Raw genomic sequence first — 15,576 nt, 5'->3', positions numbered from 1 at the left:
TGTCGTTATCTGTATGTGCAGGATCGGTGCTATACGATCGTTCGTAGATATCGTGCAGGATCGTTCGTCGTTCGTTTAACAACAATAATAATTGGAAGTGTGTACGTAGCTTTAGCGACACCTGTAATAATGTGTGATTATCACCAAAGGTCATTAGCTATTCGATCGAATAGGGAGATATTGTTCAAATGATTGAATGCCGAATTCGAACACCATTAAAGTCAATGGTGGGAGAATTGTTTTTTTTTTGTTTTTTTTTAGGGACTGTGAAGAACTGCAAGAGCAATCAGGGGAGCAGAGCTGACAGCTCCGCTCCCCTGATTGCTCTTGCAGCCCTTTACCAGTTGAGTTACCAGGGAGTCCTGTGTTCCTGGATAGAGAAACTCTATCCAGGAATAGGGACAGTGCTCCCTGATTGGATGAGGAAAGCTTTCCTCAGCCAATCAGAGAGCACTTGAGGTTTTGAATGGGGAGACTTATCCCCATTTAACCTTTAGTACCAGGGATCGGCCACAGCCGCATCCACTGAGAAGATCCCCCGGCACTAGAGGTTAATTACCTATAGTGCCCCGAGGCTGGCACACTGTTCTTAACGCTTGAGCTGTCATCAGGGTTTACCTTTTCTCAGCCAATCACAGAGCACTGGAAGTGATGAACAGGGAAACTTGTCCCCATTTAACCTCATCCTGTCATTGTGGGATAACCTGTAAAAAAATAAAAGTTAGTAAAACAAATCACACATTCAATAAATTACTTTTACATTAATTTTTATTCTTTTAACACATTTTTTTTACACACGAATTTGCGCTGTCGAATCCCATGTTTTTCTGGTCGGGTCTATCTGAATTCGAACAGCCATATTTGGGTCAAATATAAGGACAACCCGAATTCGAACACCAACACTAGTTATCATAACTAATTGTACAATGAAAATGTAGGTTCTGTAATAGCATCAAAACATTGATTGAGCAGGAATACCTTACTGCTACTCTAAGTAACACCATAAAATATATAGGACCAGGGCAAAATTTGGAGAATCTGTAACTTGTCCACCCAGGTTAACCTTATACTGCAAAGAGTTAAATGATAACACCCGTACAAACCCAGTGCGTGTCTTACTTTACAGAAGTGTGCAGGAACAACTTTCCCCTACCCCTTGGCTTTCACCCATTTAAATCCTTACTTTTCCTAAATATTCTATAGCTTTATAATGCTACACAAACATTGAATTGCAAAAGATTTTCTGACTATTAAAAATAGCTGCAGCTAAATCCTGAAAGTACCACACCTAAAGTTTCCTAGAGTTAAATAATGAATTGCCAGTAGGTGATTTGTTAGTTTGTTCCACCCGAAAGAAAAGCCCTAATGGATAATCAAAGATCTCTTCCTCCCACAGATACAGTAGGTGATTCAATGCAGATGTATCAACTCTAAATGAGACATTAATTAAAGACTTATCCAGGAGTCACTGCAGCTTAAGCAGTGAGCTTTTGGTACAGGCTGTGTTCCATAAAAACCAGCATATGTGCATACCCAAGGATGGGCCTGGGAAATCCCAATAGCAACACCTCATTTGTGGGCAAATTCAACCGGGTTTATGAAAGGTCTCCAAGGCTGGAAAAGGCAAGAAGACTATCATGGAAGAACTTGGATGATCCAGCAAACCTAAAATAGATATCTTAAAAATGATTTGTTATTAGGGGGGCAAAAATGTTTTTATTCTTGGAGCAGTTCCATTTACTGGATCACCCAGGTTCCTTCATGATAGCCTATCCTCTCCAATCTTGGAGAGTTTTAGTAGACCAGGTCAAATGTTTTTTTCTCTTCTTCCAAAGTGAAATTCCTAATGCCTCAGTGATAAACTACTGGATATGTAACATTTGTCTTATACAGGTAGTCTCTGAGTACCCCGAGGCTTCCCTGCTCCTTCGTGTGCAGGATGGAGGCTTGATGTGTGTGTGTGGGGGGGTGCAGAAGACGTTTTCTGCTGTTATACAACATCTTGTAACAAATGACCAAGACAAACTCTGCATATCAAAGCACAGCTTGCTCCAGAAGTTAATTAATGTCTTGGCTCCATAACGATGTTTTTTTGCTTTGTTTGTGATTAACTCACAGTGAGGACTTTATACAGTAACTGACATCTCACTGCCTAATAATATGTTGAGACAAACATCTGTCCTAACTGCATTTAATAAAATAGTGTACCTGTTCCAACTTACATACGAGTTTAACTTAAGAACAAACCTACAGTCCCTATCTCGTATGTAACCCAGGGACTACCTGTAGTTATAGAATAGTCATGAACTTCAACTATGTGAACAACGGCCCTCTTGCTCCAATGTTTTTTTGTATTTATTTATTTTTTACATTCTTTATTTTTCAAGGTTTTTACAAATAAACAACAATAATAAGCTAATATAATAACTAATTAATAAATAACAGGGATTGCATTATAAAGTCCAATAAAAATCTTTAAATGTAGTAATTACATTATTATCTGTTGTGCAAGAAGATCAAAGAGTGTGTTTCCCGGGGCTCCAACTCTTTTTATAAGTATTGTTTCTATCTTTTTACATTAAGGTGGGACACTTCCTGACAACCATCAAAGGATGGGAGGTTTGCTGTTTATTCATTCACTTCAGGTGTCAGACAGTGCAATATATCAATGCGAGGCATCAAACAAACATGGAACTATTCTTTCTACTGCAAACATAGATGTTCTCGGTAAGCCATTAGTTATTGTATTATGTCCTTGAATTATAGGCAGTTACAGAGGAGTGGTAGCATTAACTAGTACAAAGAAATACTGAGTGAGCGTCTGTTCATATCTATGCATTACATATACAAAAAACATTCAGCCATAATACAATCCTTATCACATGGGAGCTGGCAATGGCAATTCCCTGTTCAAGATGGGTTCACCCAGTCCTAGAACACCTGGTCCCAAAATTGTAGCTGATGAGTTTCAGATCAGGTCCGGTGTGAATTGGAATTTAAACATACTTAACACAGATCCTAAAAGACTGATTTCCATCTCCTTAATTAGTCAGGAAATGATCACACATGTTGGTAAATCTCAATTCAATGTACATGTGTCATATACATGCCTGGAACATTTGCTAGCAAATGACTTTGAAAGGAAATCCATTCCAGGTTTGCTGGATCACCCAGCTTTACTGATGAAAGTGTATGCTCTCCAGCCTTGGGGAGCCTAAATAAATAAGGGCCAATGTTCCTACTGTCATTTACCTCCCCAGCAGTAAGACAGAGTGTGACTCGGAGAAAAAAAAACAGCTGAAAACAGTAACCCGAGTCACACTTGGGGCAGGTAAAAAAGTAAAAAACAAACAGTTACCTGGCCCCACCGGTGTCCTCCTGTGTCCTGCCATCCTCTGGCCACATCCTCTTCCTTGATCTGTTCCCGGCGAGCGCACTGACATCCCCCGGAAGTTCCCGGTGACGTCGGTGCAAAGAGCCACCGCTAGGGGGCGCGGCGGGAATTTCAAATTATTTTGTATTGCATTCAACACAAAATAACTGTACTGAATGCAATACACTGGATTTATATGTGTAAAAGCAGTACATCGTCTTTCATGAAACTTTCTTTTACAGTATAATATACTATACAGTATAATAGTATGAGTATAATAAAGTTTGAAACACAAAATCATGTCAAAATTATTATTTTATATTTTATTTTATTATATTTTTATTTTATTATTTTATATTTTTTTATTTTATTTATTTAATTTATTATTTTGACATGCTTTTGTGTTTCAAACTTTATTATACTCATAATATTATACTTTAAAATACTTTTTCATGAAAAACAATATACAGCTTTTAGACGTATAAATCGGGACAGAAATGAACCGCTAAGGAGGTTAAAGCTGCGTACACACTTCCAATTTTTATCGTTGGAAATGAACGACGAACGAACGACCGACGAACGACCGATTGGCCAAAAATCGTTCGTAAAAAAAGTAACCAAGGACGCCGACGAACGAGGATAGTCGTTGGAAATGAACGACCGGACCGGCGGATCGGAGTGGACGACGATCGTTGACCATCTATCGTGTGTACGGTCGTTCAGTGATCGTCCATGGTCTGAGCATGCGCGGTGAACGAACGTTCGCTCACTTCCTGTGGTGCACGTCACTTCCTGTATCGTTCAAACGATCGCATCTATCATGTGTACAATATCTTTGAACGATCGTGTCGTTATCTGTATGTACAGGATCGGTGCCATACGATCGTTCGCAGATATCGTGCAGGATCGTTCGTCGTTCGTTTACCAACGATAAAAATTGGAAGTGTGTACGTAGCTTAAGAAACAATTAAATGTCTATACAAGGTTTGCTCTCTCTCCTAAGGACATTGGTGACAAGTGATATGGCTGTTACTCACTTTTGTGAGTATAAAGCACCGGAGTGGGAATAAAAATAGCAGCACGTTCATTGGCCCTGATTTATTAAAGCTCCAAGGCTGGAGAGAATACACTTTCATCAGTGAAGCTGGGTGATCCAGCAAACCTGGAATGGATCTGATCTATGATTCAAAACATTTGCTAGCAAATATCAATATAAAGGTCCTTTACAGCCTGTAAACATAAGAACAAACATTTGAAACCCCTATTTAATGTACAGCGCTGTGTAATATGTTGGCGCCATATAAATACTGTTTATTATTATTATCATAATAATAATAATAATAATAACTAAATACAGATCTTTGTAGAGATAAAGGTGTAAGACTTTAAAAGTGCATTGAAGTTCATTGTGGTAATTGTCGTACTTTGTTCCCATCAGACATCATACCGTTGATTTTAACTCCTGAAGGCAGAACATACACAGCAGTGTGGGGAAATAATATCTCATTATTGTGTGAGAACTTTGCATTTCCTCTTGCTGATGTTACCTGGTATGTAATTCTTCACATACTTACCTAACCTCTGCTGTAATGAAGGGTAGCTACTTCTACATTCATTTCAATTTCTTTTTGTAATGCAGGTACCATGGCAAAAGAATAGTTCATCCTGTAAGTGGCCGCTACACAATAGATGAACATGGGACCCTTCATATTCACAAAGCAGAAGCACAAGATGCTGGCTCATATATTTGTGAAGTGTCAAACTCCAAAGGAAATGCCTCAGTCATGGCCAATGTGGTACTTCGAGGTATTAGAGATTGTTACCAAGTTAATAAAATTGTCAATAGCACATGAATCAATAATACACTAAATATCTCCGTATGTTTTACTCCTAGAACCCACCAGAGGATATGTGTCTCCTGAGCACCCCTGGGTAAAGAGAGGACATAGTATAACACTGACTTGTCATATTCATTGTGATCCTCACCTTCTCCCTTCCCAGACAATTACATGGCGGAGGGACAATCAGGAAATAAGGGAGGACAACAAAAGGTATTATCATATCAACTTTATGACAATATTCACTAATGCTCCAGCATTGTGTTTACCGTTTTTTTACTACATTTTGCACCACCATTACAACCAATGCATTGCTAAAATTCCAATTTGGCTACTGAATAGGACTAGATGTATCACTAACCTATACTGCAAGTATCATGATGTTAAAATGACCAGCATTCCCCTGATTATCTGCTACAAATTTTACAAAGTGTTGGTTTCTCTAGGGGCCCTATTTATAAATGATTCCCCTGTCAATTCATCTGAAATTTAATGACAGATGGTTCATTTTAGTGACTCGCCCTGTCACCTATTGGTCAATCTCATAAGTGCACAGTTGTCAAAATAGGAAATGCTATCTGCATACACAAAAACTATAAACCAATCTAGAAGACATTGACAGGATAATGTTTTATAACTAGGGCCCTAAGTGAAACACAAGTGACCAGATTCTCCTATGAAGTGGTGTTGGGTATCACTGATGATCATCTATAACGACAAATATTCAGTATTATATATGTATATGAAATGTTGTAACAGCATAGAGCTATTAGCATTGGCATAGTCTTATCTTCAACATCCAGAAATAATATTTACAGTATATAGAAAACCAAAACTTTTCTCTGTCCCACTAGCAGATGTTCCAATATTTCCTGTTACTCAGTTATTGGGTTTTCATTGCTTCATAGGTTTTACCTGATTATTGCTCTTCTGATACCCACCAATAAATTTACAGTAAATTTACAGATACCCACCAATAATTTTACAATAAATATACAGATACCAACCAATAAATTTACAGTAAATATACAGATACCCACCATTAAAAATACAATAAATATACAGATTCCTATCAATACAAAATACAATAAATTTACAGATTCCTATCAATACAAATACAATAAATTTACAGATACCCACCAATAAACCAGATCTCACTTTGCTGGTGCCAGGGACCTAAAAGCATGCCCCCACCCACAGCCTCTATTTAGAAGGGTACATCTAACCATTCCATTTAATAATTGAGAACAACCCTCTATACCATTAAATAAATAAATTTCTGCATGGTCATTTGTATTTATATCCTTATCAGTGTTCTCCCTTTTAGCTAAGTGCACCACCCGGCACTTTTCTGTGACCACCTGGCTGTTTTTGGGTGGTTACTGAAGAGTTGGGTAACAATACAGGGGCCACCACCCACCTACAATTTATCACCACCCAATTTAAAATTAAGATTTTGGCATTTTGCAGCGCTAGGTCCCATGTTTGCAGGTTCTCCCCGTGTTTGTATGGGTTTCCCCTGGGTATTCAGGTTTCCTCCCACATTCCAAAAACATGCAGTTGGGTTAATTGGCTTCCCCCCAAAATTGACCTTAGACTGTGTTAATGACATATGACTATTGTAGGGACATTAGATTGTGAGCTCCTTTGAGGGGCTTTGATAATGACATGACTATTGACTTTGTACAGCGCTGCGTAAAATGTCAGCACTATATAAATACTGTGTAAGTACTTTTTATGTATCTTTGCTTTAACTTATCCTTTCCAACATTTCTTTCTACAGAATACATGTGAAATCAAACATTTTGACAATCTACAATGTAAGTTGGGACGATGCAGGCACCTATTACTGTATTGTAACTACCTTGCTGGATACCATGACAGCCGAGGTTCAGGTGACTGTACGAGGTATGTAAGATTTGTAACATGTGTAATGTAGTGTCAATATTTGTGGTTTTGTCATATGCAGTATTGTTCTTGCAACATTTGATCTCATTTTATTTTAAACTTAGTACGTCTACACTGTCCCCTTATTGAATCCCGTGGATGGAACCTTTAGTGTTCTCAATATTTAAGGCAAATATACTGATTGTAAGAAATTCCTGTTAGAAATGTAGGGTCTGTATTGTCTAGTCTGTATTGACACTTGGCATACCTTCCAAGAAAAACATTAAATATTGGACAGTGTTCCCTCTGTATGGTAAGCCTGGAGTAGCCACCCTTAACCAGAGGTATGTAAAACCCCAGGGTATTATTATTATTATTATTATTATTATTATTATTATTAAACAGGATTTATATAGCGCCAACATATTACGCAGCGCTGTACATTAAATAGAGATTCCTTCAAAGTTTGCTAGGGTTTTTCCAAACTGTAGCTAACTGACCTCCCATTTGATGATGCAAGCATAACTTTAGGGTCACCACCACTCGGTAAAGCCAACGCATGATTTCAGTGATGTTTATAGTGGTCTATAAAGGTGTTATCCTAGCTACCATTGTAAGTGATCATTCTTTCTACTGGCCACTGACCCACAAAAAATTGATTTTAGAAGGATTTCCCTGAGACCTGAAAATATTTTAAGCCTCCAGGGGTAAAAAGGTTGAGAAAAGCTGATCTAAAGCAGTGGTTGCCAACCAGTGGTCCATGGACCACTGTTGGTCTCCGAGAAAATATTGGTGGTCCACAGAAAAATTTGGATATTATTTTTATGTTTTATTAACAATAAAACAAAAATAATATTCCAATAAATTTTAATATTCTGAATGACAATTTTCACCTTTATATTGCACTAAATTCACAAACTACTAAAAATGAAAAACAAAGGAGGCACAGCGTGACGTCAGTGTAGTATTAAGTTGTATGAGAAACCGTTACTGATTCGTACGCTTCAGAATTGTTTCCACCAATACAACGGTCACCCCGCTCTACAAAACTTTTATAAACGTCTATGACGTGGTTTACCACAAAATTCTGCGATTTTACATAAGCGTTTATAAAAGTTTTACTTTTAACCCTTACAGGGAATGAGTAAAGGGGTTTTATGTACCCCTGTACTCATTCCCTAGGGTGGGGTGGTGGAGATCTGGGCGTCTCCTTATTAAAGGGGGCTTCCAAAGTCCTGCTAAAAAAAACCAGATACTGTAACTTACCATAAATTTCAGATTTTATGTTAATGAATGTATATTTTGTTCATTGATTTTTAAAAGTGTAATAAACTGGATTCTTTTTGTACGTCAAACTCTTTCCATTAAAAATATTTTTGTGCTGCTCATGTGCAGTTAATTTATTTAATTTTGGAGTTATTTGGAATAATGCTTAGTTTTTTCCAAAAATCAACTTGCTAACACTTTTATTATGTTTCTTTTAACTTATTAATATTTACTAGTAAAAATATTCAGATTTATTTGTCAGCTACCTGCATAGAACTCCCAAGAATAATACATTACATTTCTTTAGAGGAAAGTATGCCAACTCCTGTATATCTCCTATACTTAGGGCCGCTCTTTTGTTAGCCCCTACCTATACCTCTAAATGGTGGTCCAAATAAAGGTCTTTACACAGTTTGTATTGTTGCCTAATAAAAAAAAGTAGAATATAAGACTATCCTCTCCCTGTCCTGAAAATGTAGTGAGTTGAAGTAAGAGATGATTATTTTTTTATTTCAGATGTTCCAATGCCTCCTGAAAATCTGCGCCTTTTGGAAAAGCATGAGCGCAGCATTTTGTTGTCTTGGGCAGCAGGTGATAGTCACAACAGCCCCATCACAGGTATGTCATCTTATGTTAAAGCCCGCTTTTCATTTTGTTTAACGGCTCACAATTTGGATCCGTAGATCAGCGGTCACCAACTGCTAATCTAATTCTGGCTGATGGGCCCCCCAGCGGGGTCAGGAGAAGGACCTGGCGGGGGGGGCCCACCAGCCAAAGCCATGGACCATGTCCCCCGTATGGACACAACCCACCCACCCAGAGTGGACGGGTTCTAGCATAATGTTGTTTCTTCCCCTTTGAGTGACACACGGCCCCCGCGCATGCACAGTACGCCTGAAAAGGTTGGTGACCACTGCACTAGATGGCTTCTTCCATGATGTCTCAACATAATATATAGGCTGTGCATCATTATTGGCAGTGCTATTGCTACTACAAGTCTATGAGTCCGCATAAGGTGATGAAAGGGTCAGCCTGTGAAAAAATGACTTTGGTAATGTGTGTTGGATGCACAGAAAGATAAATATGATAATAAAATAAAATAAATTCACAACAGTCCTTTACCCACTTAAAGGAACTTGGTCATGCAGGATTTGTTAACTATGAACTAAAAAATTCATCCTATAATATTCTCTACCAAGCCCAGGCACAGAACCTATTTAAATGCTTTTAATCTGCAGCTATGAAACTTCCAAGCAGGTATTTATATATAAAACAATATGGATCATCAGGGTAATGTACAAAGTTGCAAATGGACTGAAACAGGGATGTAGGAGACATTGGAACTCATTTTTTGAAAAGCAAGCAATCAGCCAGCATTTGACTTTCTTCTTCTCCTTGTCCATGCTGTGTTATTCGTGTGTACTGTGTAGAAAGGATCGCCCTATTGGTCTAAGTGCTCAAACCAGCGAGCCACAAAAGAAAAAGAAATGCTATTTGTTCCTCATGAAGCAGACTTTGCTCCGTGAAACATGTTGAACGTTTAATTCCTACTTACATATACTAGACCAACCATGGAATCGTAAAGACTAATTTAATGATTTTATAAAAGTTTTTAAATGAAGTTCCAAATAAATTATTGTTTTATATTATGTCTATGAAATATGAATATTGTGTTTGATTGAATACCTTAAAAATCCCAAAATTAACCAATTCCATCAGCTTCTAAGAAGGTATCTGAAAATTTTCAAGTAAAATATGCCACAAACCACAAAATTCAAATGTTGCATGCTATAATGAAATACTTAAGCAAAGAATACCTATAGTGCAAACAATTTTCAATCAGTAGATTCACACTATATGATGTTATATAGGGGTAACTGAAGGCATACAAAGATTTTAAATTATCTGTCAAGTTAAGCTTAAGAAAGAATGAGTAGTCAGCAATGGTGCTTCTCCCAAGCTGTCAGTATTATCCTTTATTTATTATTTAGTGAGTCATTAAACTTTAATTACTTTATCTTCTTAGGACATCCTCATATGTACGAATATATTCTTGCTCCCGTTTACTTGTTCACCAGGTAGTGTAGATGGCCCTGAATTTTCAATTTCAACCTTAACACAGTTAGCACCGGTAGCTGCCATTTTTGTTTTCTGAGAGAATAATTTTAGTAAACATTTTATAGAAATTGCAGCACACTGATAATTCTAATTATTCTTTCCACAGAGTTTATCATTCAATCAATAAAAAATATTGAAGAAGCAGGACAATGGGACGATGAGACCAGTGTCCCGGGAAATGTTACTACAGTCCAGTTATATCTCAGTCCTTATTTTAACTACCAGTTCCGTGTGCTAGCTGTAAATGGTATCGGAAAAAGTCCACCAAGTGTTGCATCAGAGATATACAGCACACCGCCAGCAGGTAAGCTTTCTAGATTACAATTTCCAATAAGCACACATGGCTTTTTATTTTTTCCTTTTCTTCCTTCTCCGCCTCTATATCTGGAAGTGGGGCAAGGTACATGCTTACTGACTAAAGATAGCAGTGATAGGATATAGGGATGAGCGAGCAAATTTGTTAAATTCGGTCTCAAGGTGAATTGGGCCTTACCAAACATGTAGGTGAGAACGGCCTTTGTAAATTCGGCCGGCGAGACCAAATTTTTGGGACCTGCAAGACCAATCAGGGGAGCAAAGCTGTCAGCTGCAGTCCTGTACTATGTGTTCCTGGATAGAGTTTCTCTAGGAACACAGTGGAAGTCTTGCTGGCTTCTCATAAATGAATGCAGCGTGGGAAAAATCCTCTGATAATTCTCATTCATAAAAGCAAGCCACATGACTCGGGAGAGGAGGAGTATCGCGGCTGCATTTATGAACGTAGCCGCGATAATCCTCCTCTCAGTGGGAGATCCCCGGGCACTACAGGTTAGAATGATGGCTTGCCCTCATTCTGATCTGTAGTGCCCGAGGATCGCTCACTGACAGGAGGATTCCCAGGGCTGTATCTTTGAATGCAATCAATAATCCTCCTATAGTGATTTCCGATGGTTTCACAAAATTTTGGCGAAATTTCGTGAACCCATCAGAACGTCGAGGAAATTTTTGCGAGATTGTTCGCTCGTCCCTAGTAGGATACAACAGCTGAGTTTATGTACATTCCCCTGGCAACTAAATGCATTAATATCTCTGTTTCTGCCCTATACAGACCACTTATATCTGTGCCACCTAATGATCAATCTAGACAACTAATTTGCTATAGATTGGTTGGATGGGGCTTATGGAGGAAGGTGTTAACCATAAATGTCCTTCTTTGAAACTCTGAAATTCATTGCATGAATAACAGTGGGCAAATGTCTCCCAAACTCATGCCGCCAGACATCTCTTTGCCTTTGGCTATCTTGTAAAGACAGTGCCACTTTTCACATTCAATTTAACCCAGGCAAATATTTTTTGGATGGCATGGGTTGGCTGGTGTCTGTTGGTTGGTAAGCAACAATGAGCACTTCTAAGATCAAATGTGTCATTATGCAGTCAGGAAGAAAATGTTCACCATGCGTGCCAACATGAGTGGAACACCTAAAGAAATGTGATGTCACTTCTGGTCATGGCGCCCGTGTCGCTGTGCCCGGTGGAGACCAACTGACAGGTCTTTACTTTTGAGTGGAAGGATGTTGTTGAGGTTAAAAACTTTCTTGATGGTTGTATAAACTTGTGTAGTGGCCTTTTTAGTCATATTTGTGATTTTATGAATTTGTTGTGATTTATTTGTGTTTTAACATTTGTATATAAAGTTGTGTTTTTATTCAATTTAAATCATTTAGTACCCTAAAGATCCCACTTTTTGCCCTTTCCCTGGAGATCACTTTGCTCCAAATAGGAAAATTGGGCCATTTTCTCTCTTTCCAATAAACCATTCGGGGATGTGGTACTTACTTATCTAATTATTGTATAGTCGGTCACATAGATTTTAAAAATGGGAATAGTTATAGGCAGGCATGTGACCCCCTCCCAACTATCACAAAAGCTGGAAAAGAACACAAAGGACACTTTATAAGCTTTGACACAGTTCGACAAAGAATTTACACAATGTTTGACTACAGAAAGGATTAGAAAGCACATGACAGATGAATGTAGGTGAGCTGGGGTGTGGACTAAAAGAAGAAATAATCTCCCAATAATAATAAAAAGGGGCGTTCAGCACATTTCAAACTATACACAGAACTAGGTCAATTACCAATAATGTACACACACTAGATACAATTGTTTGAACGATGCAGGAAATGACATGTACAGGAGAAAGTGTATCACAGAATAATCCACGATCACTACACACAATAGATAGCAAATGATCGTCGCTCAATCAGATCCGCCAGGATGGTCATTTCCAGCAACATTCCTCATTCATTGGAGTCATTGGCCAGTTGTGGTGCACTTTTTTGTTAACAATTATCAAACAATCGGTCCTTAGTCGTTCGTTCGATAATTATTGCACGTGTGTACATAGCCTAAATGCTGCAATAACAACTAAAATGATTTTAGGAAGATATACACAGGAATGTAAAAAGACAAATCATGTGTTTACCAAATAGACAATTTTTATATATACATCCTAGTATAGTGCTAGTGTATATAATCAATCTGCTTATTTTACAGTCCCTGACAAGAATCCACATCTGGTGTACTTTGAAGCTAACAGTCCTGATGAAATAACTGTGAGATGGGAGGTAAGACTCAAAGTTGGTGCTAAAAAAGTATAATCAATGTAACGTAATAGATCAAACATCTTAAAAAAGCTCCTACATTGTCTTTCAACATACTTACGCCTTTCCTGAGGTTATTATTTTACTTTTGGGAAGTCCATTGCTCTCTCATGCAGCCTACTATCTATATGCATGTCTGTAGATGGCTTTTCTTATTGGTTGTTTCAGCCTTTGAATTCTGATGAGCATAACGGGCCTGGACTGGAGTACCAAGTCAGCTGGCGCCTAAAGGGAGTGGAGACGGAGTGGCATCATAGAAAAGTGAAACATACCCATTACATTATTAGGAACACACCAGCATTTGTACCATATGAGATATATATCCAAACTGTCAATGAAATTGGACGTGGCCCTGAACCTGAAATTCATGCCGTGTATTCAGGAGAGGACAGTGAGTATCAGTCCATAAACTTGTGAATAAAATAAACTCTATACTAGATCATACAGTTACTGTACAGCATTGCCCATTGTATTGCTTGACACAATTCTTGATAGCCATGGTGCAGACTTTGTTGCACATCCATATACCCCAAATGTTATTTATTTCAGTCTCCTGGTGCAATTATTTATTCAACCAGACATCAAACTAACAGTTTATCTGCTGCAAATGCTTTCACTGAAATTCAGCATAGCTGCTATAGTGCACCAAAGTGGATCCAATGGAACCGTGGTCTATAAAAACATACAGAATGCCAAATTCAATAGTAAAATATTTTAAAATGAGTATAATGGTTAACTCTAAGCTAACATACATTCTGGGGCCTTAATGAGGGGGAAGTGTGTGAACCCCTAAAACAAATAAAATATTTGATGTTGTTTCAGTATAAATCATTAAACTAATTTTGATGTTCCTCATTTGGTCTGGCAATAGGAACCTTATCAGCAATGGTCTGCCAACTTCAGCAATGAAGTTTGTTAATTTCCCTGTATAAACTCTTACATAGTTACATAGTATGTTAGGTTGAAAAAAGACATACATCGATCAAGTTCAACCACTAGAGAAATAAACATATCCCAGATATAAACCATATGGACATAGTTGGTTCAGGGGAAGGCAAAAACCCCGGGTACAATTTGCTTCAACAGGGGAAAAAAATCTTTTCTGATTCCATGAGGCAATCGGATGTTCCCTGGATCAGCAGTCACTGTTATCTTTACTTTAAATCCTTAACCCCCAGTTATATTCTGTGCTTCTAGAAATCATCCAGCTTTTTCTTAAGCAATCTATAGTAGTTGCTGAAACTACTTCCTGAGGGAGCCGATTCCACATTTTCACAGACCTTACAGTGAAGAATCCCTTCCTTATCCGGAGCTTAAACTTCTTTTCCTCCAGATGCATAGAATGCCCTCTTGTTCTTTGTAATGATCTAATAGTGAATAATTGGGAAGAGAGTTCTCTATATGGACCATTTATATATTTATACAGGGTGATCATATCCCCCCTTATACGTCTCTTCTCAAGGGAGAATAGATTCAGTTCAGCTAATCTCTCCTCATAGCTGAGCTCCTCCATTCCTTTTATTAGTTTAGTTGCCTTCTCTGCACTCTCTCCAATTCCACAATGTGCTTTTTGTGAACTGGTGCCCAAAACTGGACTGTATATTCCAGATGTGGTCTGAGCAATGCTTTGTACAGGGGCAGGATTCCAGCATGGTACTATCTGGATTAATAATATTACAGCACATACATATTAAAGTATAATTGAAAACTATCAATAATATTTTCAACCTCACAGATCCCGATGCAGCTCCAGGTAATGTGTCAGTGAGCGTGTTGAATCAGACCATCGTTAATGTGACCTGGATGGAAATCTCTCAGGACAGAATACGAGGACATCTGGCAGGCTACAAGGTAACAATGGGAATAGAGGACCAGGAAGAAATGGGCTCATGAATGTTTGAATATTTCAAATAAAGATAAAGTATATTTTTAGACCTGATTTACTAAAGCTCTCCAAGACTGGAGAAAATACACTTTCATCAGTGAAGCTGGGTGATCCAGGAAACCTGGAATGGATCTGGTCCAGGATTCAAAACATTTGCTGGCAAATTACATTGATGGAGAAATCTATTGCAGCTTTTTCTGGATCACCCAGGTTCACTGATGAAAGTGTATTCTCTCCAGCCTCTCCAATATTACTATAATGTGTAGTGTCTTATGGCAGAGGCTATGAAAGTTAGAACTACAGTTCACATTTCTTGCATTTTTTAGTGCCTAGATGTGATTTTGATTTTTTCAGTGCTGATACTGTTTGTATCTGTGGTTACCCTAAACATAAAAGTTTGATTAATAGGGCCTATAGCATGTGTAGTAATTGTCACTAACTCATCAGAATTCATCTCTTAGTAGTCTGACTATTAAAAAATCTAAAAGGTTTTGGTGATTGGTGGCTATGGGTTACTACAGTGTAACTTTGTAACTCGGGGGAGCCCTTGAAATATTTTACAGAACT

At 38.1% G+C, this 15,576-nt stretch overlaps 1 protein-coding gene across 2 annotated transcripts in view; it reads left to right on the top strand.

Moving 5' to 3' along the window:
• The window catches only part of CHL1 (cell adhesion molecule L1 like), a 132,292-nt gene that overhangs the window by 96,020 nt on the left and 20,696 nt on the right, over window positions 1-15,576 (top strand). For both annotated transcript variants that reach the window (XM_072421053.1, XM_072421055.1), the window contains 10 exons: window positions 2,584-2,727; window positions 4,812-4,923; window positions 5,013-5,179; window positions 5,268-5,424; window positions 6,995-7,119; window positions 8,881-8,982; window positions 10,589-10,786; window positions 13,018-13,088; window positions 13,293-13,515; window positions 14,860-14,975. In XM_072421053.1, the coding sequence (XP_072277154.1) occupies window positions 2,584-2,727; window positions 4,812-4,923; window positions 5,013-5,179; window positions 5,268-5,424; window positions 6,995-7,119; window positions 8,881-8,982; window positions 10,589-10,786; window positions 13,018-13,088; window positions 13,293-13,515; window positions 14,860-14,975 (1,415 nt within the window). The remainder of the gene's footprint in view (window positions 1-2,583; window positions 2,728-4,811; window positions 4,924-5,012; window positions 5,180-5,267; window positions 5,425-6,994; window positions 7,120-8,880; window positions 8,983-10,588; window positions 10,787-13,017; window positions 13,089-13,292; window positions 13,516-14,859; window positions 14,976-15,576) is intronic.

The sequence above is a fragment of the Pyxicephalus adspersus genome, chromosome 8 (assembly GCF_032062135.1).
Source record: "Pyxicephalus adspersus chromosome 8, UCB_Pads_2.0, whole genome shotgun sequence".
NCBI classification, from domain to species: Eukaryota; Metazoa; Chordata; class Amphibia; order Anura; family Pyxicephalidae; genus Pyxicephalus; species Pyxicephalus adspersus.
Note: the sequence above shows the minus strand (reverse complement) of the source record. Positions and strands in the feature narration are given on the sequence as shown.